This window comes from Vidua macroura, chromosome 38, assembly GCF_024509145.1.
Source record: "Vidua macroura isolate BioBank_ID:100142 chromosome 38, ASM2450914v1, whole genome shotgun sequence".
NCBI lineage: Eukaryota > Metazoa > Chordata > Aves > Passeriformes > Viduidae > Vidua > Vidua macroura.
Genome location: NC_071608.1, coordinates 690350 through 712061, shown reverse-complemented (window position 1 = coordinate 712061; position 21712 = coordinate 690350). Strand labels below are relative to the sequence as shown.

Here is a 21712-nt window from a genome sequence, read left to right as displayed (position 1 = left end):
TCAGTTGGTTTGTGTTTGGGTAAGGCACGTTAAGAGTTTTTCTTGTAATACCCTCAGGATGGGTCAATGTACTAGCAAAAGAAGATTCCCCCGAACAGCCCCCTCGGGAGAATGTTAGATGACTGGGCAATGAATAAGGCAACCCGGGATTTAGATAAAATTAAGATGATCCATCTTTGTATGGAAGTCTGGCCAAAGTTAGATATTGAATGGCCGTGGTTCAGGTCAGAGGACGACTGGATGTGTGCTCAGTTAATGCAGAATTTACGTAGTCAACCCGAGCCGGATGAAGAACAACTGGTATATGCTGCCTGTTGGGGACAGGAAAAGACTGGAAGGAAGTCTGTTAAGATCTGCAAGTTAAAAGAATGCAAGGAGGAGCCAGACAGGGAACAGAAAGAAAAGAGTAAACCATGGTATCCCCTAGATCACCTGCCTCCTCCTCTTCACCCTATAGGTCCCCCAGAACCCTTACCACCACCACTTAATCCTATTCCATTACCCCCTCCACCGAACTTTGCTCCTATACCTCTTCCCCCTCCAACCCTTCTTCCCTTACTTTCTTCTTCTCCTGACCCTATCTCCGTGTCGCAAGCCTCTGTCCCAAACTACCAGTTCCTCATCTGCCTCATCGCCCTTAACTACTTCTCCCGCTCCTCAGACTCCCCTTCCACAACCTCTTGTCTCAGTACGTCCCCCTCCTTCTCAGGTGTTTTCTCCCTTGCCTCCCCCACTTGCTACCCCATCATAGTCCGTAATTCCTTTAACCCCTCTTCGGTCATCCCTACAGACCCCTGTCCTTAATGCCCCCAGTAACCCGCAAGCCTCCCAGCCCCAGATTCCCATCCCTGCCCCATCCCAACTCCCTGACTCCCTCTTTACCCCTACTTCTTCCCCATGTACCCTGAGTTCTTTAGTTTATTCTGAACACCCGTTAGCAAAAATTGCTACCCCTATGTTCATGTCTCCGTCACCAAAGGTGGTCCCTAAGCCTCCTCATCAGTGGGGAGAATCTCACTCCTCAGTAGATAATTCCATTGAAGCTGAAGATTTGCAACCCCCCCAACCTCACAATAAGACCCCATGGGAGAGATTAGATGAGGGTCCATACTGTAACACAAGATCCCGAACTATGTGGACAGATCGGTTATTCCCCTTAAGAGAGGTACCTATGGGGGGAGTTTTTGGTGGGGTAGGATACGTAAATGCACCTCTTACTTCCTCAGAGGTAAGAGGCTTTAAGAAAGAAATGGGTAATCTAGTAGAGGACCCAGTAGGGGTAGCGCAACAACTTGATCAGTTTCTTGGCCCTAATACTTATACTTGGGGGGAGCTCACCTCCATTTTAAAAATATTATTTAGTCCCGAGGAAGTGAAGTTGGTTCGAGCCGCTGCCATAAGAATTTGGGACAGGGAGAATCAAACTGGGGTTCCTGCAGACCGTAAATTAGCTGTAGAAGATCCAGGCTGGAACCCCAACCAGGCGCAAGATAGGAGGAATATGGAGGAGTACCGGACTCTGATAATCAGAGGAATAAGAGAGGCAGTCCCCAAAGGAACCAACTCTAAGCTGGCGTTTGATTGTTGTCAGGAGAGGGATGAGACCCCCGCTGCTTGGTTGGGCCGGTTGAAAAAGAACTTTCAGCAATACTCAAACATAGATCCTGAGAGCCAAGAGGGCCAAGTTTTGCTAAAGGTTCAGTTTGTATCCAAGGCATGGCCAGACATTAGGAGAAAGTTAGAGAGGCTGGAGGACTGGCAGGAAAAAGGAATCAATTATTTGTTAAGAGAGGCTTTAAGAGTGTACTTGCGTAGAGAAGAGAAAGCCAAGAGCAAAGCACGGATGATGATTGCAGTGGCAAGAGAAAGTGTAGGGGTAGGGAAAGAAATAGCTGAAGGGAAGGAGAACTCCAATCCACCTAGTGGGAAAACGCCCCTTAATAAAGCTCATGTAGCAGCTTGGCGAATGAGGCCCAGGTGGCCTGAGGATTCAAAATGTTATTATTGTGGAGAGGTAGGACATTTTAAGAGGGATTGTCAAAAAGCCTCTCGAGATGAAACCATCATGAGAGAGCAGGAGGCCCTTGAAAGAATATTAAGAGGGCAGGACTAGTGGTGTCAGGGGCTCTATGTGTTAGAGGACCTCATGTACCATTCTATTGAGCCCTTGATAACTTTAGAAGTAGGTCCCTATTTTCAAGAGTTTGAGTTTTTAGTTGATACTGGCGCAGATCGTTCTAGTATTAACCAAGTTCCATTGGGAGTAACAATGGGAGGTGAGACTTGTGAAGTCGTGGGGGCAGAGGGTAGACCCTTTTCAGCGCCAGTTTTGAAAAAAATACTAATAAAAGGAAATTCCCGGGCGGGTCAGGTGGACTTGGTCTACCTCCCTGACTTAGATACTAATCTGCTGGGTAGAGACCTCCAGGTCCAGTTAGGAATAGGAATAATTCTCAAGGGGGAAGGATGGTGGTTAAAATGCTGAGGTTGACTGAAATAGATTTAGGGAAAATAAGTCAAGAGGTTTGGGCTGAAAAGGGAAAATATGGGCAGTTAGATATTCCCCCTTTAAAGGTACAGATGACAGAAGGACCTCCTATACAGGTCAAACAATATCCATTGTCGTTAGAGAACAGAAGGGGTTTAGAGCCCATTGTCAAATCTCTGCTAGACGAAGGTATTCTAGAGCAGTGTATGTCACCGCATAATACCCCGATTTTGGCAATCCGGAAGGCTGAAGGGAAATATCGTTTAGTACAAGATCTCTGGGAGGTCAACAAAAGAACAATAGCAAGACACCCTACTGTACCAGATCCCTATACCCTTCTAAATAAAATCCCTCATCATCACGCATGGTTCACAACCATAGATTTGAAGGATGCGTTCTGGGCCTGTCCATTAGCTCCGGAATGTCGGGACTGGTTTGCCTTTCAGTGGGAAAACCTTGAGGGGAATAGAAGGATGCAAGTAAGGTGGACTCGGTTGCCACAGGGCTTTTGTGAGTCTCCTACCTGTTTGGGCAAGCTCTGGAAAAAGTTCTAGAGACCTTCACCCCCGAGAAAGGAGTACAGATACTCCAATATGTAGATGATCTCTTAATTTCGGGGAAGGACCAGGAGCTAGTTCGGAGAACCAGCATCAGATTACTAAACTATTTAGGGATAATTGGACTGAAAGTATCAAAAGACAAATTACAGTTTGTGGAACCTCAGGTAATATACCTGGGACACATGATTGGACACGGGTACAAAAAATTGAACCCTGAAAGGATCTCAGGGATTGTATCAATTCCGGCCCCAAAAACAAAAAGAGACATCAGGAAATTATTAGGTTTATTCGGCTATTGTAAATTATGGTTGGAAAATTACACCCAGAACGTCAAATTTCTATATGAAAAGCTGGTTCTCTCGGACCCAATAGAATGGACAAGAGAAGATGATGAAAGTTTAGAAAGACTCAAGGGAGCACTTATCACGGCACCAGTCCTGGGGTTGCCCGATTTAAAGAAGGAATTCCATTTATTCGTTAATGCAGAAGAAGGAATAGCACACAGAGTTTTAACTCAAGAATGGGCCAATCACAAGAAGCCTATTGCTTATTTATCAAAACTCCTAGATCCCGTGGCCAGAGGATGGCCAACATGCCTCCAGGCCATAGCAGCAACAGCTCTTATAGTTGAGGAGGCTCAGAAATTGACATTTCAAGGAAAAATAAGAGTATATACTCCGCATGATATTAAGAGCGTCCTTAGCCAGGGGGCACACAAGTGGCTCTCCGATGCCCGAGTACTAAAGTATGAAATTATGTTGATGAGTTCAGAACATCTAGAATTAGTCACCACCAAATTAGTAAATCCAGCCCAATTTCTGTCTGGAGGACCAGCCCCTGGTTTAGAACATTGTTGTGTAGAAGCTATTAGTTTGCAGACAAAAGTCAGAGCGGATTTAGGTGATACACCCCTCAGACAGGGAGAAATATATTTTTGTGATGGGTCATAAGAGTACTGAATGGGAAGCGAATGTCAGGATATGCAGTGATAAAAGTATCTGATGAGAGAGATCTAGAAGTCCAAGAGAAAGGAAAATTACCAGCACATTGGTCTGCCCAATTATGTGAAGTGTATGCTCTAAGGAGGGGATTAGAGCTTCTAGACAGGAAGTGTGGAACAATTTACACTGATTCTCGGTATGCTTTTGGTATTGTCCACACCTTTGGTAAAATCTGGGAGGAAAGGGGCTACCTGAACTCTAAAGGCAAAGACTTAGCCCATCGGGAAATGATCAAGTCCATCTTAGAGGCATTATTGAAACCTGAAGAGATTGCAGTAGTACATGTGAGGGGGCACCAGAGAGGTAACACCCTAGAAGTGAGGGGGAACCGAGCGGCCGATATAGTTGCGAAAGAAGCAGCCCAAGACCCAAAAGGACCTGTCAGAGTTCTAAAATTAACAGATGCTACTAGTATAAATGGGAGAGGGGATGCCTTAAGGGAACCCATGGTATTCTCAGAGCGAGAACAAAAAGTGATACAAGAACTAAAACTGCAACAAGGGCCCCAAGGGGAGTGGGTTCTTCCAGATGGGAGGAAGTTTATATGTAAAGCTCTAGCACAGAGAGTTCTAGCTGAGATACACCAACTTACTCACTGGGGGACAAAAGGACTGTGTGATCAGTTTTTGAGGGAGTATGTCTGTGTAGGAATATACGACATAGCCCGGGCAATAACACAGGGTTGTATAACATGTCAGAAGGTAAACCAAAAGGTGATGAGGAAACCAATACCGGGAGGAAGAAAATTGGCTGAGCGACCATTCCAAAATGTGCAGATTGACTTCACAGAAATGCCCCCGGCAAAAGGATATAAACATCTCCTGGTGATTGTAGATCACCTAACTCATTGGCCAGAAGCTTTCCCCACCCGAAATGAGACCTCGGGGACAGTAGTAAAAATTTTATTAGAAAATATTATCCCCCGGTATGGGCTAATCAACAATATTGATTCTGATCAGGGCCCCCATTTCACAGCTCGTATTCTGCATGACACTACTGAAGCTCTGGGAATAAAATGGAGGTTACATACTCCATGGCATCCCCAAAGCTCTGGCAGGGTAGAAAGGATGAACAAGACCATCAAGACAGCACTCACCAAATTGGTTTTAGAAACAGGTTTAGACTGGGTAAAGTGTCTCCCTCTTGCATTACTTCGGATCAGAACTCAACCCAGAGCAGACCTGGGGGTGTCTCCTTATGAGATGTTGTTTGGTCTTCCATTTCTAATCTCCCCTTACAGTACTGCGTAACATGTAGAGGGAGAAGAAGCATCCCGAAGATATTTAGAAACCATCATAAAAACACTAGAGGAACTCAGGAAAAAGGGATATCTCCCCCAGACTCCTCCGTTAGAAATAAGCACTCATAACATCAGTCCCGGAAATTGGGTTCTAATTAGATCTTGGACTACTACTCCTCTTACCCTACGATTTGAAGGACCATTTCAAGTCCTACTTACTACACACACAGCTGTCAGGACCAAGGAAAAAGGGTGGACGCACATTTCAAGAGTAAAAGGACCTGTGGAACCCCCAAGGGAAGAGGCTGAGCCAACAGACAGTACCCCAGCTTGGACTGCCATACCCACTGGAGTCCTAAAGGTGAAATTAAAGAAAACTCCCAAGAGCTGATACAGTTGCTAAACTGCACCAGTAACAGTTTTGTTGTTTACATGGTTTCGGTATGGTGTAACCATTACAAGTGAATAAGTTTTAAGTCTTCTGAATGTGTTGAAACGGTTACCTTAGACCCCCTTAAAGGATAGCTCCACTTCCGTAAAAGACCTATCTTTCCTTGGACAACTGCCCCTCAGGAATAGCAAATTCCAAAACAGGGAAGAAGGGAGGGAGACAGGAAGGACAAGGTTAAAGGCCTTAAGACTCAGTTCCCCTGTGCAGTGAAGACACAAAAGGTAATCCCAGGAGGCAAGACCGGGGGAGGTCAAAGGGGAATGACTCCTACCGGACTCCTGAGGAAAATGGGACAACCCTTTATAAAAGTGATGATAATCATGGTTATGGGCCTCTCTAGTACAGGAGGAATAGACTCCTGTATCAAGTATTACCATCCCTTGTATGACGGGGAAAACGTAGAGTCTTTAGTAAGAGTACATACCAATTTAAGTCCTTCCTGTTATAATCAGTCCCAATTGGAAACTTGTAAAGAGGGAGGGAAGGTCTACTGGATCACGAAGAATACGGCCTCTTTTAGGCAAAGACACCTAGGGGACTGTCCCATGAAAGATAACTGGTTATGCTTTGAGAAAAAAGATATAAATGAAGGGGAAGTAGATATGATTAAAGAAAAGAAAGTGAATATGGAAACTAGTAACAAAGAATGGGAAGATCTAGGTGGAAAGAACCTATTCATTGATTTGGTAGAGAAGATCAGCAAAGAGTTAAACATAACCCGATGCTGGGTTTGTGGGAGCACACAAATGTCAGATGTGTGGCCTTGGGAAGGCATAAGCCTCAAACCAAGAGAAATTTTGGAAATCAAACAAATAGAGGAGGGACAAGTGACACCAGAGTACAGGAGAAAGGAGAGGTGGGAATTAAAGAACAGTGTGATTGGAGAAGAGTGCATTTTACGAACAGGAAACAAGTTCCACACCCCAGTGGGAAGGATGGCTTGTAAGCAATATTTAATAACAAAAGGAACGCCATTCATCATGTGTTGGGTTCCCCAGGAACCCAACCGGTATTGGAGTATAAGTAAAAAGGAAAGGGGGTGTGTATATAATGAGGGTTACAACTTGTTTGAATGTGCAGATAAAGGAATTAACCCCTTTTGGGGAATGAGGTCCATATCGAAGTTTTGGGAATTCCCACATGAAACTGGGGAAGGGTTCTGGAATGCTCCGGGAGATCTTTTTGGATTTGTGGGAAAGCCGCTTACACACATCTACCAGGGGATTGGGCAGGCAGTTGCACAATAGGGATCATAAAGCCATCCTTTTTCCTACTTCCCAAAGAAGCAGGTCCCGGGTTAGGAGTTCCTTTGTATGATAATCTGAAAACATCTTCAAAAAAGGAAAAAAGGAGCCTAGTAGAATTGGGAGGAACTCAGAAATGGAAAGGAAAAACATGGACTCCTGAGGAGATCATTAAGACTTATGGACCTGCCACCTGGGTGCAGGATGGCTCGTGGGGGTACCGGACCCCTATATACATGTTAAACCGTATAATCAGACTCCAAGCGGTAATAGAAACCATTTCAAATAAAACTGCCTTAGCCCTAGACCACGTTAGTGAACAACTTTCCCAAACCCGCACTGTCGTATATCAGATAAGACTGGCTGTGGACTATCTGCTAGCGGATGAGGGAGGAATATGTGGAAAGTTTAACACCACCGAGTGTTGCCTTGAAATAGACGATAGAAGTGAAGTAATTCGTAATATATCTAAAGAAATTAGGAAAATTGCCTATGTTGGAACCCAAGAGTGGACTCCGCTTGTTGACACAGACTGGTGGGATAATTTTTGGTCATGGAAGAGTAGTTGGTGGAAAAAGGTAGCATTTATTGCAGTAGCGGGGTTAGCTGGACTGCTATTCCTTCCCTGCCTTATACCATGCTTAATTAAGATAATTATATCCGCAATTCAATCAGGCAGTGTAATTCCCACTTCTCTAGAAATCTCCTCAGAAAGAGGGAAAAAGAAAACTAAAATAATGAGGTTAGAGGGCACAGAAAGAATGACAGCCAGGGAAGTGTACGACAAATACCAAAGACTGAGGAAGTTTTACCATCAGGAGCCAGAAACGGCTAATTGACACGGGCTCATGCCCGGTCAAAGTAAGAGAGGGGGGATTGTTATGAATAAATCTAAGGTTTAACCATTGGTTTGTATGTTTAACCTTTTGTCTGTTTATTCCACAGTTTGAAAGTTCGCTTGAATGTATTCACTGATTCCACCCCTGTTTGTATTCTCCCTACCTGATGCATTTGTCCTTATCCCCGGTCCACGCTCCAGTTGTATTCCCCTAGTTTTGGAACCCCTTTTCCTAGTAAGTTGAACCCTCTTTGTCCCCTTCATGGCGTCGGGTAACTTAGCCGCTGCTCCCTGAGGCGACTTCCGGATTCCCAGGAGGCTTTGCGCGTGCTGCATATTGATTGCCGGACCCCAGCAGAGGACTAAAAATGGACTTAAACCACAAACCAAAGTAGGACCTGCTCAACAATCCACATCCACAGGACAGGGAAGTCTCAAAGAAGTAGAGAAAGCTTTCAACATCCCTAGAGCTGGTCGTCGTAACTTGAGAGAGGTCCGAACGGAGTCAGCACCCTAGACCAACGAGCCATAATCGAGTCTCTGGACATATCCTCCGAGGGTGGAGACTCTGACCCTGCCACAATCGACAGGATCATCTACCCCTCCTCTGGGACGTCGACTCACCTGGGAGTAGCGGCGGCGTCGCGAACCCCGTACCCCGGCCCCCTTAGGCTATCTTTTAATAAAGGCCTTATCAAGAAAGGAGCACGAGGTCTCCTGGCCGTTTTATTTACTACAATGGTGTCCTTGGACCTGCATTGTCACAACTGACCCATGGCTCCATGAGGTTCTCCAGTGTCACCGTGGTCGCTGTCAGAGGCTGGATGAGATCGATGTCCCAAGACACCTTGGGTTGAGCTGTCAATCAGTCACACAGAGGGGACAGCGCTAACCCAGCCCTGATTGCCCGAGCAATCAGAAATCCCACCTGGGAGAGGCCCACAAAGGCCCAGGGCCTTAAAACACAGAGCACAAGGTCAGCCCCTGCTATGGACTCTGCCTTCCCCTGGGGTTTGTGTCTCACCCACACTGGAACGCCAGGAGCTGGGAGCCACGTGCGTGTCTTTCTATGGAGCTTCTGTCTTTGCATCTCTGTCTCTTTTCTCTCCTTCTAATGCTCTTTTTATGGAACATTTTTTGGGTACCTCAACAACTAAAGTGCTTAAAGGTTTCCAGGTTAAATGGGCTGAGTGAATTAAGTTACTTCTAGAGTGTTTTATGTTGGATTGGATGTTGTATTAAATCCTTCTCCAAAGTTTCTTGCTTTTTTGTACTTTGCCAGTAAAATTTTGGGGGGTCCCAAATGGGCGCTGAGGGTCACTCGGGGATCCTGGAGGGTCTGGGGGACACTTATGGGACAGATGGGGACGGATACCAGGGGTTCTGTGGAGCGCGGGGCATGACGGGCGTTGTAGTCCTGGCTCCAATGGGGCTCTATAGGGCTGCAAGGCATGATGGGAGTTGTAGGCAAAAGAAAAGACAGCACTGACTCCAGGCACCGCCCCCAAAGCCACAATCCCTGGCGATGATTGGCTGCGGGTGATGATGGGCGGGAGCCTCAGCAAATGGGAGGCGGTGGAGGCGGGAACAGCCCATTCAACCCCTCTAGTCCCTCCCAGTACAGCCCAGTGCATCCCCAGTTCATCCCCAGTACAACCCCAGTGCCCCTCCAATCCCTCCCAGTACAGCCCAGTCCCTCCCAGTACACCTGTGTTCATTCCCAGGCCCTTCCAGTTCCCCCCAGTGCCATCCATAGTCCGCCCCAGTGTCCCCCTGTCTTCCCCACAGCGTTCCCGCCCATTGCGGGGCAGCGGCGCAGACGGAATGTCCTGCGGCCCAAACCTCCTGCTCCTGCCACACAGCGCCCAGCGCTCTCCCCCTCCTCCTCCTCTCCCAGCACAGCACAAATTCCAGCTCGGAGGAGGCTTCCCCAGAGAGGGCTCAGGCTCCTGTTTCAGCCTGAGTGTCCCTGCAGAGGAACAGGGCATCTTTCAGGCACTTCCACAAGCTCAGGCTTCTCATTTCATGGGGAATCTGGGGTGAAAATGGCCTTTTTCCAAAAGATCATTGCAGAGGAGATGGATTACAAATTATAAGGGAAAAATTACACTTCTTTCAGACAAAGTCCACCAAGTCATTGCCTGCATTTCTTCTTTTCAGATTCTTTCGGTCATCTCCTGAAAGGTCCGGCTTGTTCTGGTGCTTTCCATGAGCTGATTGAACTCCTGATTTATATCAGTGCATGAGATGTAGAAACATCTAAACTGAACACAGAAACAAACTCCCTCTGTCAGGCCATTTTCATCTCCTAGATAATTTTCAAGATATCCATGGAGATGTTGCAATGATTATCACACAGCTCTCCATTTCTGGCTGCAGGCTCTGCAGATTCTTTCTCTGCATTCAGTCAGGCTTGTGCTCCCTAATGATTCCTGGTAGCCCATCATGTTTTCTTAGGGTAGAACAATAACAATGAAAACCTTACCAATGGCACAACTGCCCGGCCCACAAGGAAAAGAAAGAACAAGTTGTCAAGTTCTTCAAACATTTGTCCTGCTTTGCTGCAAGAGTCCTGCTGCACACACAGTGTGGAATGCCAAGAGAAGCTGCAGCTGGTGGCACATCTTGAGACAGAAGCTGCACCTCGTTCTCCAGGAAAGGTTCTTGGAAAGAGCAAACAGGACTGCGGAGAAGATTCTCGGAAAACTGAAACAGCTTTAAGAAATGAAATGAAAATGGAAAGAAGTAGTCCAAGATGCTTTTCTCTGTTTATTTTTATGCTCTCCTTTTCCATCTTGCACTATTTCTCCATTGCATTAATTCCAAAAAGATCTCAACTCTAAGATTCATGACATGGCAAGTTTTAGACACTGATACCATGAGCTACATACAGTGTGCCTTCCCCTGGTTTTCTTGGAAAGCAGTGCTGGATAGGGAAGTGCAGTGCCTGGGTGAGGTACAAATTCTGCATTCAGGGAATGCGCTCCAAGAGTTTTTGACCTTCAGCAGGGACAATGAACAGCAGCGCCCAAGGGGATTCCTGTGCCACTGTGCAGGAGTCCAGACTCTGGGTCTGGGCTGAACACGGCAAAGTTCCCGTGTTTGGACAGGCTCAGGGGCTGCCCCCGGGGAGCGCGGGGCTGGGCGCGGGGGCGATCGGGCAACGGACAAACGGACACGGGGACAAACGGCCCCGGAGCTTCAGTTGCTTCAGTTGCAGCAGCAGCAGCGGCAGCAGTGAAAGCAGCGAAAGAAGCAGCTTTGTCGAGTCCCTCTTGCATCTCCTCTCCTTCTCTTGCTGTCCCGCAGCCTCTCCCGCTCTCCCTTTCCCGCTGTCCCCTCCTCTCCCGGTCTCTCTCTCCCTATGCCCGGCCGGGCCATGCCCCCTTCCCGCCCCCGGCCCCGGGCGGGGCTGTCCCGTCCCCGGCCCCGGCCGTCCCGCCGCGGTCTCGCCTCCGCCCGGCTCTGGCCGTGCTGGCGCTGCTGGGCGGGCATCAGTGCCTGGGGCTGGGGCGGCATTGCCTCCCTTTGGCTCCGCCTGGCCCGAGCCAGGCCCCGGCCCCGGCCCCGGCCCCGGCTCCTCCCGGGCCCCGCGGAGGACACAGGCGGCGCGGCCGCTGCCGCCGCCTCCGCTGCGGCTTCCCCGGCCCGAGCTCCGCCGCTCGGCAGCGCGGCCGCCGGCCCCGAGCCGCCACTGTCCCGTTGCCAGGAGCGAACACCAGGGGATGGCCGGCCCGCGGCGCTTGAGGGGCGCTCGGGGGCCGCTCCTGGCCCCGGGCCGAGCGCTGACAGCCGCGTCCCGCCCGCAGGGAAGGCGCAGGAGGCCCTGCAGGAGCGGGAGCGGCTGGGTTCGCTGCCGGGCCGTGGCGGCTTCGGCTGCGTCTTCGCGGCCACGCGGCTCTCGGACGGCGCCCCGGTGAGCGGCGGGGCCGGCAGTGGGCGCAGGAGGAGGAGGAGGAGGAGGAGGAGGAGGAGGAGGAGGAGGAGGATGGGGTTGGGCTAGGCGGGGGGCGAGCTGAACCCGCTTCTCTCCCTTGCTCGCAGGTGGCCATCAAAAGGGTGCCGCGGGATCGCATCCGGCACTGGGGCGAGCTGGTGACTGAGCGGTCCCAGCGGCAGAAGCCGGGCCGTGCCGGGCGGGGATGAGCCGAGGCCCGGCAGGGTGGGAGCCCCCGGGAGCCCTGCAGGGAGAGCGGGCGTGGGCTGAGCGGGGCATGCAGAGCATCCTGGGCTGGCTGAGGGGTTCCCCAGCCCCGGCACGGCCTCAGCCCCACTGACGGCATCGCGCTCCTCCCGCAGCCCGACGGCACCAGCGCACCCATGGAGATCGTGCTGCTGGACAAAGTGTCCTCTGGCTGCGCTGCTGTCATTCAGCTCCTGGAGTGGCTTGACCTCCCCGACAGCGTCTTGCTGGTGCTGGAGCGCCCGGAGCAGTGCCAGGACCTGTCGGGTTTCCTGGCGGAGCGGAGGTTCCTGCCGGAGGAGGAGGTGCGGGGGCTGTTCCGCCAGGTGCTGGAGGCCGTGTGGCACTGCGCCAGCTGCGGGGTCCTGCACAGGGACATCAAGCCCCAGAACATCCTGCTCGACCTGGCCACCGGGCAGCTGAAACTGATTGACTTTGGCTGTGGCATCTTCTTCCAAGACACAGCCTACACTCAGTTTGCAGGTGAGCCCTACCAGGGGATGCTGGATTAATGCTGGAACCAAGTTGATTTTGGTGGGGGTGTGAGGGAGTCCAGCTCCCAGCCCTGCCAACAGCCTTCAGCACCCATTGTGCCCTGGGCTGGGGCTGGAGCTGGGGCAGCCAGCCTGACAAAAACCCCCATGGGGGTAGCAGAGAGGCGGGTCTGAAGCCATGCTCTGGACAGTTTGGTGTTCAGGCGAGGAAGGGCTTGGACTGCTCTACTCCCCTTGTTTGCCTTGGCTTGTTGACATTTTTGGGAGGCTGTGCAGGCAGGTAGTTGAGTGGGTTTCTCCACCACTGGATGAATTTTTCTTTTGTGTGTCATGGTTGGGCCTTCCCAGGGTTTCTGCTGCCCTCTTCCAGCACCAGTGGCTTCTTTTCCAGCCCTGAGTCTGTAGACAAGTCCCAGGTGCTGGTGAGAGGGCAGCAGTCACCCCATATGCCACTGGGGCAGCCCCCACATGCCCAGGGGTGCTGGGGCCAGGTTCTGGGAGCAGCAGCAGCATCTCCCTGCTGAACTCTGTCTGTGTTCCACAGGAACCCTGTCCTACAGCCCACCAGAGTGGATCCACCACCAACGCTACCACGGCGAGGCAGCGACGATCTGGTCCCTGGGCCTCCTGCTGTACCACCTGGTCATGGGGAAGCACTCATTCAGGAGGGGTCAGGAGATCATCTGGGGGCGGATCTTGTTCCCACGACGGCTCTCTCAAGGTGGATCCTCATCTCTGGCCACGGGGGCAATACCAGTGCTGGGAGACAGCAGCAGCTCGTGGGCATCCCGCTCTGGCAGCTGCTGAGGAGGTGGCACATGTCCTGCTCTCCTGCTCTCCTCCAAGCAGAGAATCCATGGGGAAGTTTAGGCCCAGCTCTGGGTACACCCAGCATGGCCTGAGCATGGGAACAGGGGGGGCAACTTCTCCAACTGACTGGTGATTCCTGGTTTCTCTCCCCAGAGTGCCAGGATGTCATTAAGAGGTGTTTGTCCATGCAGCCCTTGGACAGGCCATCCTTAGAAGAGCTTTTCTGCGATCGTTGGGTGCGGGGTGTTCCTCTGCCCTAGAGGATGGGAGAGTTCCACGTGCAGTTGGATCCAGGGGCCTGGCAGGTAACGGCTCCACACATCTCTTGGCAATCAGTGGCAAAGCCAACCAGACAGGTTTTGTCCTGCCTGTAGCTCTGAGCAGGGGTCAGCAGAAGGGAACACGCAGCTCTTGGGCTGGAGCTGAGCTGGACAACTGGTGTGGCAAGCACTGGTGGCTACCATCGAGCTGGTTTTGCTTGTCCTGGTTCCCTGACAGCTGGGGCCCTGGGCAGAACCCTGACAGCCTGGTCTCACCCCCACAGAAAGAGAAGGAGCCCCTGGAGAAGCTGTACTAGGTGGGGCTGCTGCTGCTGGAGACAGCAAGGACTCCATCGAGGATGACAACTTCTTCCTCGGCCTGGCCAACTGAAGATGATGGACTTGGATTCTGCCACCTTCTCCAAAGCCAGGCTCCACAGGGAATTTGCAGATGAGTCCACACGCAAGGGGATGCTCCCAGATTTGGGCATTGCACAGCATGGCAGGGAACCAAAGGTTCCCCCTTTGCTGGGGCGGATGCAGCTGATCCTTCAGTCGGCTGCCCAGCTGCTTTTGGCAGGGCTCGGGGCATGGGCTGGGGTGGGTACGAAATGGGAGTGGGCTCCTGGCCCTGCCAACAGCCCCCAGCACCCACCGTGCCCCGGGCTGGGGCTGGGGCTGGGGCAGCCAGCCCGACACAAACCAACCCCCATGGTGGGAGCAGAGGTGGGACTCCAGAGCCTGTGCAGGGGCTGCTTTACTTTGCAGGCAAGGAAGGGCTTGGGCTGCTCCCTTGCCCTTGTTTGCTTTGGGATCACCGTTATTTTGGGGGGCAGTGCAGGGGGAAGGGAGAAAGCCTGGGCTTCCCTCACCTGTGGGTGGGCTTTTCCCTGGCATGCAGGGGTTGGGCCTTCCTCAAGTCCCTGTCAGAGATATGATCTTTCTTGTTTTCTTGTTTCCCCTTTTTGTATGTAATCTATTGCCAATCATTTATTGTGTGTTTTTCTAGAGGAAGCGTTCTAGGTGGGGTCCAGTCTGGATGGGGAAGTGCTTGGGAGCAGCTGTGGCGTGGATGGGCCGTGCCCTTGGAGAAGGCTGAGGACATCATTTGGGACCAGCTTTTCTTCCAGCAGTGGATGGCGTCAGGTGGGTCCCATCTGCTTGGCACGGTGGGATCAGAGCTTTGGGGAGATGGCAGCGAGCACAGGAGCATCCTGCTCTGGGCAGCTGCTGAGGGCTGGATGTGCCGTGGCTGGCTGCAGGCTGGGCACATGTCCTGCCCTCCTGCTCTGCTCCCAAAGGCAGCAGTGATGGGCAGCTCTGGGCACTGCTCTGGGCACGGCCAGCATGGCCTGGGCACCGCGGGCGGCTGGGACAAGGGGACAGGAGCCTTCAGCTGACGGGCGCTTTCTGGTTTCTCTCCTTGCAGCCAGGCTCTGTGGATGCTGAGGCTGCTCTGGGCTCTGCCAGGGCTCTGCTGGAGCTCAGCACCGGGCCCCAATCAGCCAAAGAATAAATGGTGTGACCTGCAGCACAGACTTGCTTGAGCATTTCAGCAACACAGCTCAAGTTTGCAGAGTGTACACCTCCAAGGGAAAACATGCCACTGATTTCTTCAAGAAATATGGATATTGATCTAGCACCAATATCCAAATGTGATGGACAAAAACTCTCTAACATTTTAAAGTTAGAAAGTGTATGTTTATTGCGACGCCAGGCAGCGTGCGGGATAGCTCCCAAATACACACCACACCTTTCAAATGATTACAGAGTCCTTTTATCCACTCAAGAATTGAATACCCAAAATACAAATACATATTCATCATTTTGGTACATCCCATTCCTTGCTTCGGATGCTAATCATTCCAAAAGCTATTAAGCATGCGTAGTTTGTTCCTTGAAATGGGTCGGTGGTCCCTTTCATGGGGAGGGGTCCCAAAATGAGGAAGTAAATGAAGTCTTCCTCATTCTGACCTTTCTACCTTTTCAATGCGAATATGACAAATGAACCTTGGTAGAACTCCCATTCCTTGTCTTCAATTGGTTTCAGAACAGAGGAGGCCCACAATTGTCTTATGTTCCTAAAAGTTATTTGTCAGTTTCTATATTCTTCATTATAAACCCAGCTAACTAAACATTGTGTTGAGAAGCAATCAATTATTAGTTAATTACTAACCCTTAACTTCCTCAAGCCCCACCTTGGAGGCCCTTCCCTAACCCTGCTCCAGCTGCAGGGGGGACCCAGGGGGACAGGGGACCCTGCTGGGCACAAGCAGGGGAGACTTCGCTGGGGGGGAAATGTGAGGGGGGCTGGGGCAGAGTGACCAACCCAGTGACCTCACACAGCCCCACTGTGATGTCACAGTCTGCTCTGTGATGTCACAGCCCACTCCCTGATGTCACAGCCCACTCTGTGATGCCACTTTACCACACTCTATGATGTCAGAGTCTGCTCTGTGATGTCACAACCTGCTCTGTAATGTCACAACTTACCCTGTGGTGTCAGAGACCACCCTCTGATGTCACACAGCTGCCCTGTGATGTCAAAGACTGCTCTCTGGTATCACACAGCCACTCTGTGATGTCAGACAGTCCCCTCTGTTATGCCTTAGCTGATCAGTGACCTCACATAACCCACTCTGTGATGTCACAGCCCTCTCTGTGACCTCACTCAACCTGTTCTGTGATGTCACACAGCCCCTTGCTGACATTGCAGCTGCTCTGTGCCTCTCTCACACACAGCCACGTCAGTGCCTCTATGACACAGCCCCCTCTGGGACATCACACAGCTCATCTGTGACATCACGGCCATTTCCTGAGGTCACTGCTCCCTCTCTGGGACATCTCCCGGTGTCACCTTTGGGACAGAGGGAATAGGAGGGCTCCAGGCGTATTTGGGCCCCTGTGCCTGCAGCCCCCAGCGCCCAGAGGTGCCCAGCATCTCCCGCAGGCTGCAGAACCTCCGCGCCACCCCCGACAACCACAAGTGTCCGTCCTCGTCCCGGTGGAGCTGGCACCGCTTGGAATCCCGGCCGGAGCGCGGCTGTGGAGCGACCGCCGGGCTCAGTGGGGCGGGGACCCCCGGAGCCCCCAGACCCCTCCTGCCCCGCAGGTGCCCGCGGCAGCAGAGGTGAGGCAGAGGGGGTGGCGTGCTGTCCCCAGGCATGCCAGAGTGTCCCCATGGGTGTCAGGCTCTCCCAGTGGATGACAGGGTGCCCCTATGGATGCCAGGCTTTCCAATGGCTGCCGGGCTGTCCCCGGCGATGCTGGGCTGTCCCGTGGGTGCCACACTGTCCCCCCACCCTTGGCTCACCTGTCACGGCTGCAGACCTGTCCAGGGCTCTGCCTCTCCTCCTCGGTGATGGGCAGCAAGTCCAGCACGGCCAGGCTCAGCCCCTGAGCAGCAGGCCTCGGCCAGAGCTGACTGACAGCGCGAATCCTGGGCACTGTGTGAGCAACACCATTGGTATTATTTACCTAAAATACATGACAATGATGCTTATGCCAGCACCGTATAACCTGGTGTAGTTAGCTGCAAGAAATGTATAATCTGAAGAAACTTTCCCAGTTGACATGAATAGAGTCTTGTTTGTAGGGTATTTTAGGGGAAAACGCTCCCATTCGAGGTCTGGGCTCTGGCCAAACCCTGGTCCCTGCTGGTCAGGAAGTGTGCTATCAGATCCAGGAGTTCCTGTGCTAAAAATATAATCAAGTCACTTTGAGTTACTGATTTGGGCCTATAAAAGCTAGACTCACTTTTGGGGTGAATTTGGAGAGCTCACCTATGGGTGGATGCACAGTGCAGGATTTTGCCCGTTGCTGGGAAGGGTTCTCCAGATCCTCACTGTGAAACGGGGCTCTCCAGCGACTGCAGACTCTGGATGGTAGTAAAGTATTTAGGCAACTGGGGATGTATCTTTTGCAATCATGCTCCTTTCTCTCCCACAGTAATGATTAGGTGCATTGCCTTGCTGACATTGGCTTGTTGCTAAAGCCAACTGATATAGTTATTGAATATGTCATTTTACTTTTGTGTTGTCTTTATGTTCATAGTAAAATAAGACCATTCTTTCCATTGGTGTCTGTGTTCTTTAAATCTCCCCTCTTGATTGGCAGAACACTTTCTAATAGCCAGATTGTGATAGAAGTTTTCTATCTGGCTGATTCAGGATCAGTTTTTCAGGCCCCAGAGTTTCACAGTGGCCCCTTGCTTGGGAAGTGTCTCAATGGCCTCTTGGTCCCATGAGGCCCCACAGTGTCACAAAGGTCACCTTGATTCCACGGCCCTGAAGTGCTACAATGGCCCCTTGGCTCCATGAGGCCCTGCAGGGTCACCCTGGGGCAGGAGGCCAGGAGGGATTTGTTCCCCACACACTGCAGCTCCCTGGGCCAGCTGGCACTGACACCTTCTCCCAGGCCAGCGCTGCCGGGCACAGCCAGGGCCGTGCCACACTGCAGCTCCCTGCAAACCACGGCGGCGGCTGTGAGGCCAAAACTGAGTCACAGACAGTTTGTCACTATTTCTGTCTGTATTTGACCAAGAAATGTCCCATTGTGGGGTCCCCTTCCCTGCAGTCACTGCAGCACTGGGACCACAGCCAGAGCTCTGAGCGAGAGAAATGGCCAGCGCTGCACCTCTGCACTGACTCGGGGATGGTGGGAAATGCTCTGTGGGGTGGCTGGAACGATGGAGAAAGGACAATTGGCAGCACAGAGGGAAACCCATCTGGGCTGCTGGACCGGGAAAAGACATCGCTGCCCAGGGGAGAAGCTGGCTGTGAAAGTCCCTCCTGTGGATGCTCACATGCCCAAGGGTCAGGCACTGAAGAGCATTGCAACAATGGACAGGGGGATGGGGCTGCCAGGATTCAGGTGTCTCAGGAGGGTCTGGACTGGCCACACAAGGCTGAGTTATTTCTGGACACCTCGGGTCATCAGGGCAGAGATGGGAACTCCAGATGGGCTCATGAGCGAGGGGTGGATTTAACCATGGACACCATCTCCAGGTTATCCCTGACTGTGAAACATGGGCTGAGATCAAGCAGGCCCAGGTGGGTAAACCCCTGTGGTGTGGGGGATGATGGTGGCTATATCTGCCTGGGGAGACACGTGGTCTTCTTAGTGGGAGTAGTAAATTGGAGAGCACCATTCCTAAACCACAGCAGCTCTGTCAGGGCCAGCCCTGTCCCTGCACTGCCCCAGCTCTGCTGCCCCACAGCTGCTGGATCAGGAAGGGCAGAGCCATGGGGGAGGGAAATACACAGGGACTCCTCCTGGGAGAGACCTCTGGTGGTTTCCAGGTCAGGCCAAAGTACAATCAGTGGAGAAGGGACACAGACGTGGGCTATTTGTGTGCTCTGCCATGGCAGGATGTGAGGCAGAGCTGCAGAGACATCCAGACCATGTGGATCCCTGCAGGAGCTGATCCCACACAGCAGCTCCCAGGCCTCTGCTGCTCGCTGGTTGCTCTGGTTTGATGTTCCCTGGTGCTTACCCCCAGCCCCACACACACCAGTGCTGTGTGCAAACACACCAGTCTCACCATGCCTGGGCCCCCAAAGGACACAAGCCCTGATGATTTGTGGTCCCCACTCCAGCATCTGGCACTTGGACTCCCTCAGGACCCAGAGCAGAGAGAGGTCCCTTGTCCCAGGTAGTTGCTGGCAATGGAGTGTTTAGGAAAATGCCACAGACTGTGGGGATCAGCTGTAGGGCATGGCCAGGGATGCATCTTTACACATGACCAGCTCTTTCATCCCCTTTTCTCTGTTGATTCATGTTTGCTCTTTCACAAACCACCATAGTGCAACCATTTCCCTTCCTGTGGTCCTCTCTTAGGCACCCCAAGGGAAATCTTGCACATTCCCCAGATGCCCTTTGTGAATTTCCATCATGAATCTCAGACTCAATGCAGAACCCCCCATGCTCAACTGGCGAGGTCATGCTGGAAAGCTCTGCCATTGACCCCTTGGGTGAGTCTTTCATGAGGAGGTGTCAGAACTTTCCTTGAATTATTTTTTATCTTCTGTTTTTAAAATTGGAATGGCCCTAAAATATCATCTACTGCAGCCCCCTTGCTGTGGGAAGGCACAACTAACTCTGGAACAGATGGTCAAAGCTCCTGACCTTGAACACTTTTTGGGATGGGACATTCACTTCTATGGATCACCTGTTTACGAATTGTCAACCTCATCACAAAAGATTTCTTTCTTATATCAAATCTAAATATATCCTTGAGCATTTTAAAGGCTATGTCCCATCCTCTGCCACTACAGGCCAATAAAAATATTTCAAATTTTCTTGGACTATGACCACAATATTTCTAGGTCTGAAAAGACCTAGAAAGGACACAAAAATCTCCCAAGATGGGATTAGAGGCCTCAAGCACATGACCCAGAGAGACTGATGGCGCTGGGCTCAGTGGTGTGAAGACTGAGAACAGAACAAGAGAAGCCTGAGAGGACTTGGAGGGTGGTTTCAGAGATGGTAGAGCTCTTCTTCATGATATGAAACAACCTGAGAAAAAAATGATGCCACACAGATCACCTGGGGAGGTCCAGACTGGACGTAAAGACAAAGGAATTTCCCTCCCAGGGCAGGGCTGTGGTGCAACACATCCCCCAGAAGGAGCTTGGAGCAGCCCAAGGCTTTGTGTGGCCAGGCAGGGGCAGGCAGGAGGCAGAGCTGTCAGCAAAGGAAGGGGCCAGCCAGGTGGGGCGGCCGGGGGATGAGGACAGCCTGCAGGGACAGAGGCGCAGGGCAGGGACACCGTAGGACAGCCTGGGCTGCAGAGGGCACAGGCATGTGCAGCAGCTGCAAGGCCCTGACAGAGCCAACCTGTGCAGCACTTTGGCCGTGGCTGCTGGCCCTGGGTCCAGGAGGGGACAAGTGATGCTTGCAGGCCTGGAGCCTCATTGCCTCCTTGTCCCTGCTCAGCAGTCACACACAGACACGCAAAGAGAAGTTCAGAAACGGCAGGAAACAAACATTGATGAAGAAGATTGAGTAGGACAGGAGAGACTGTGGAGATCAGGTACCAGGACCAGCCAGCAAAGTCCACTGAGAATCCCCTTCTGCCCATGCAATCCTGGAACGGTTTAGATGGGAAGAGCTCTGCAGTGCTCATCTCACCAAAACCTCACGATGAGCAGGGACATCTTTCAGCAGATCAGGTTGTTCAGAGCCCTGTCCCAGCTGGACTTGAATGTTTCCAGGGATGGAGCATTGACCACCTCCCTGGGAACCTGTACTGCTTTATCACCAACCTCATCATCAAAAATTTCCTCCTTATCCGTTCTTATCTGAACTTCCCTTCCTTTAGTTTAAAACCACTCCCCTTTGTCCTGTTGTGACAGGCCCTACTAAAACCTTTGTCCACCCTTGTATTTCCAATGAGCCGGGTTTCCATGGCAACTGCCAGGACAGGTGACCCAGGTGTCACAGCCAGTGAGGGCTGCCATGAAAACAGTGCCCAGCACGGCCCCTTTCTGTCTGGCTGACCTGGCCTTTGGCCCTGGCCCTGGCATTTGCTGCTGGTTCCACGGCGCCTGAGCGGCCAGCGCGGCACAGGGCAGGTGGCCGTGGCATAAGCCCCCACCAAGGGATCCCCTCTGGCTCTGGGCAGTGACAGCAGCCCTGAGCAAGGGGCCCAGGGCAGGTTTCCATGGCAACAAACCATCACAATGGCTCCAGGCCTTGGTTGCCGTGGCACCAAACTAAGGAACGGGTCCCTGTGGCCGTGGCCGTGGCACCTGGCGGCACCAACGAGTGTCACTGCAATTGTACCTCCTTGGAGGCAGCTTGGTCTTGGTACGCCCTTGAGGAGGGTGTCTGTTTTTAGTGGGCAACTTGGGAGATTTAGATTGCTTAAAAAAGAAGAAGAAAGCCCTTCTTTGGCTGTGTGTAATGAGTTCTCCAAGCAAAGCAGGCCCCGGATGAGTAAAGAGAGGCAAGACGGGTTGGGGAATGTGGAGCAAGGTTGTCCCCACTGGGTCACATCACAAGGCACAGCTTCTCTGAGCAGGCCAGACCTTCTTAAGAGAATCCCTGGATCACTATGAATCACTGAATACTGCAATCACCTCTGGTAAAAAGAGAACAGTAATAAAATATACCCTTTAAAATAGGAATAAATATCTCTTAG

General features: G+C 51.8%; 1 protein-coding gene across 3 annotated transcripts in view; it reads left to right on the top strand.

Annotated features, from left to right (window-relative positions):
* The first annotated feature begins 10915 nt into the window (after positions 1–10915).
* Positions 10916–21712, top strand: part of LOC128821312 (serine/threonine-protein kinase pim-1-like) — a 45189-nt gene continuing 34392 nt past the window's right edge. Inside the window, exons 1-7 of one of the 3 annotated variants that reach the window (XM_054002275.1) lie at positions 10916–11738; positions 11867–11917; positions 12122–12488; positions 13044–13220; positions 13463–13614; positions 13854–14494; positions 19200–19209. In XM_054002275.1, coding sequence (XP_053858250.1) covers positions 11187–11738; positions 11867–11917; positions 12122–12488; positions 13044–13220; positions 13463–13569 — 1254 coding nt within the window. In that variant the 5' untranslated portion in view covers positions 10916–11186 and the 3' untranslated portion in view covers positions 13570–13614; positions 13854–14494; positions 19200–19209. Of the gene's footprint in view, positions 11739–11866; positions 11918–12121; positions 12489–13043; positions 13221–13462; positions 13615–13853; positions 14716–14998; positions 15774–19199; positions 19210–21712 lie in introns of those variants that run through there. The other 2 variants (XM_054002273.1, XM_054002274.1) reach the window with 2 other exon arrangements.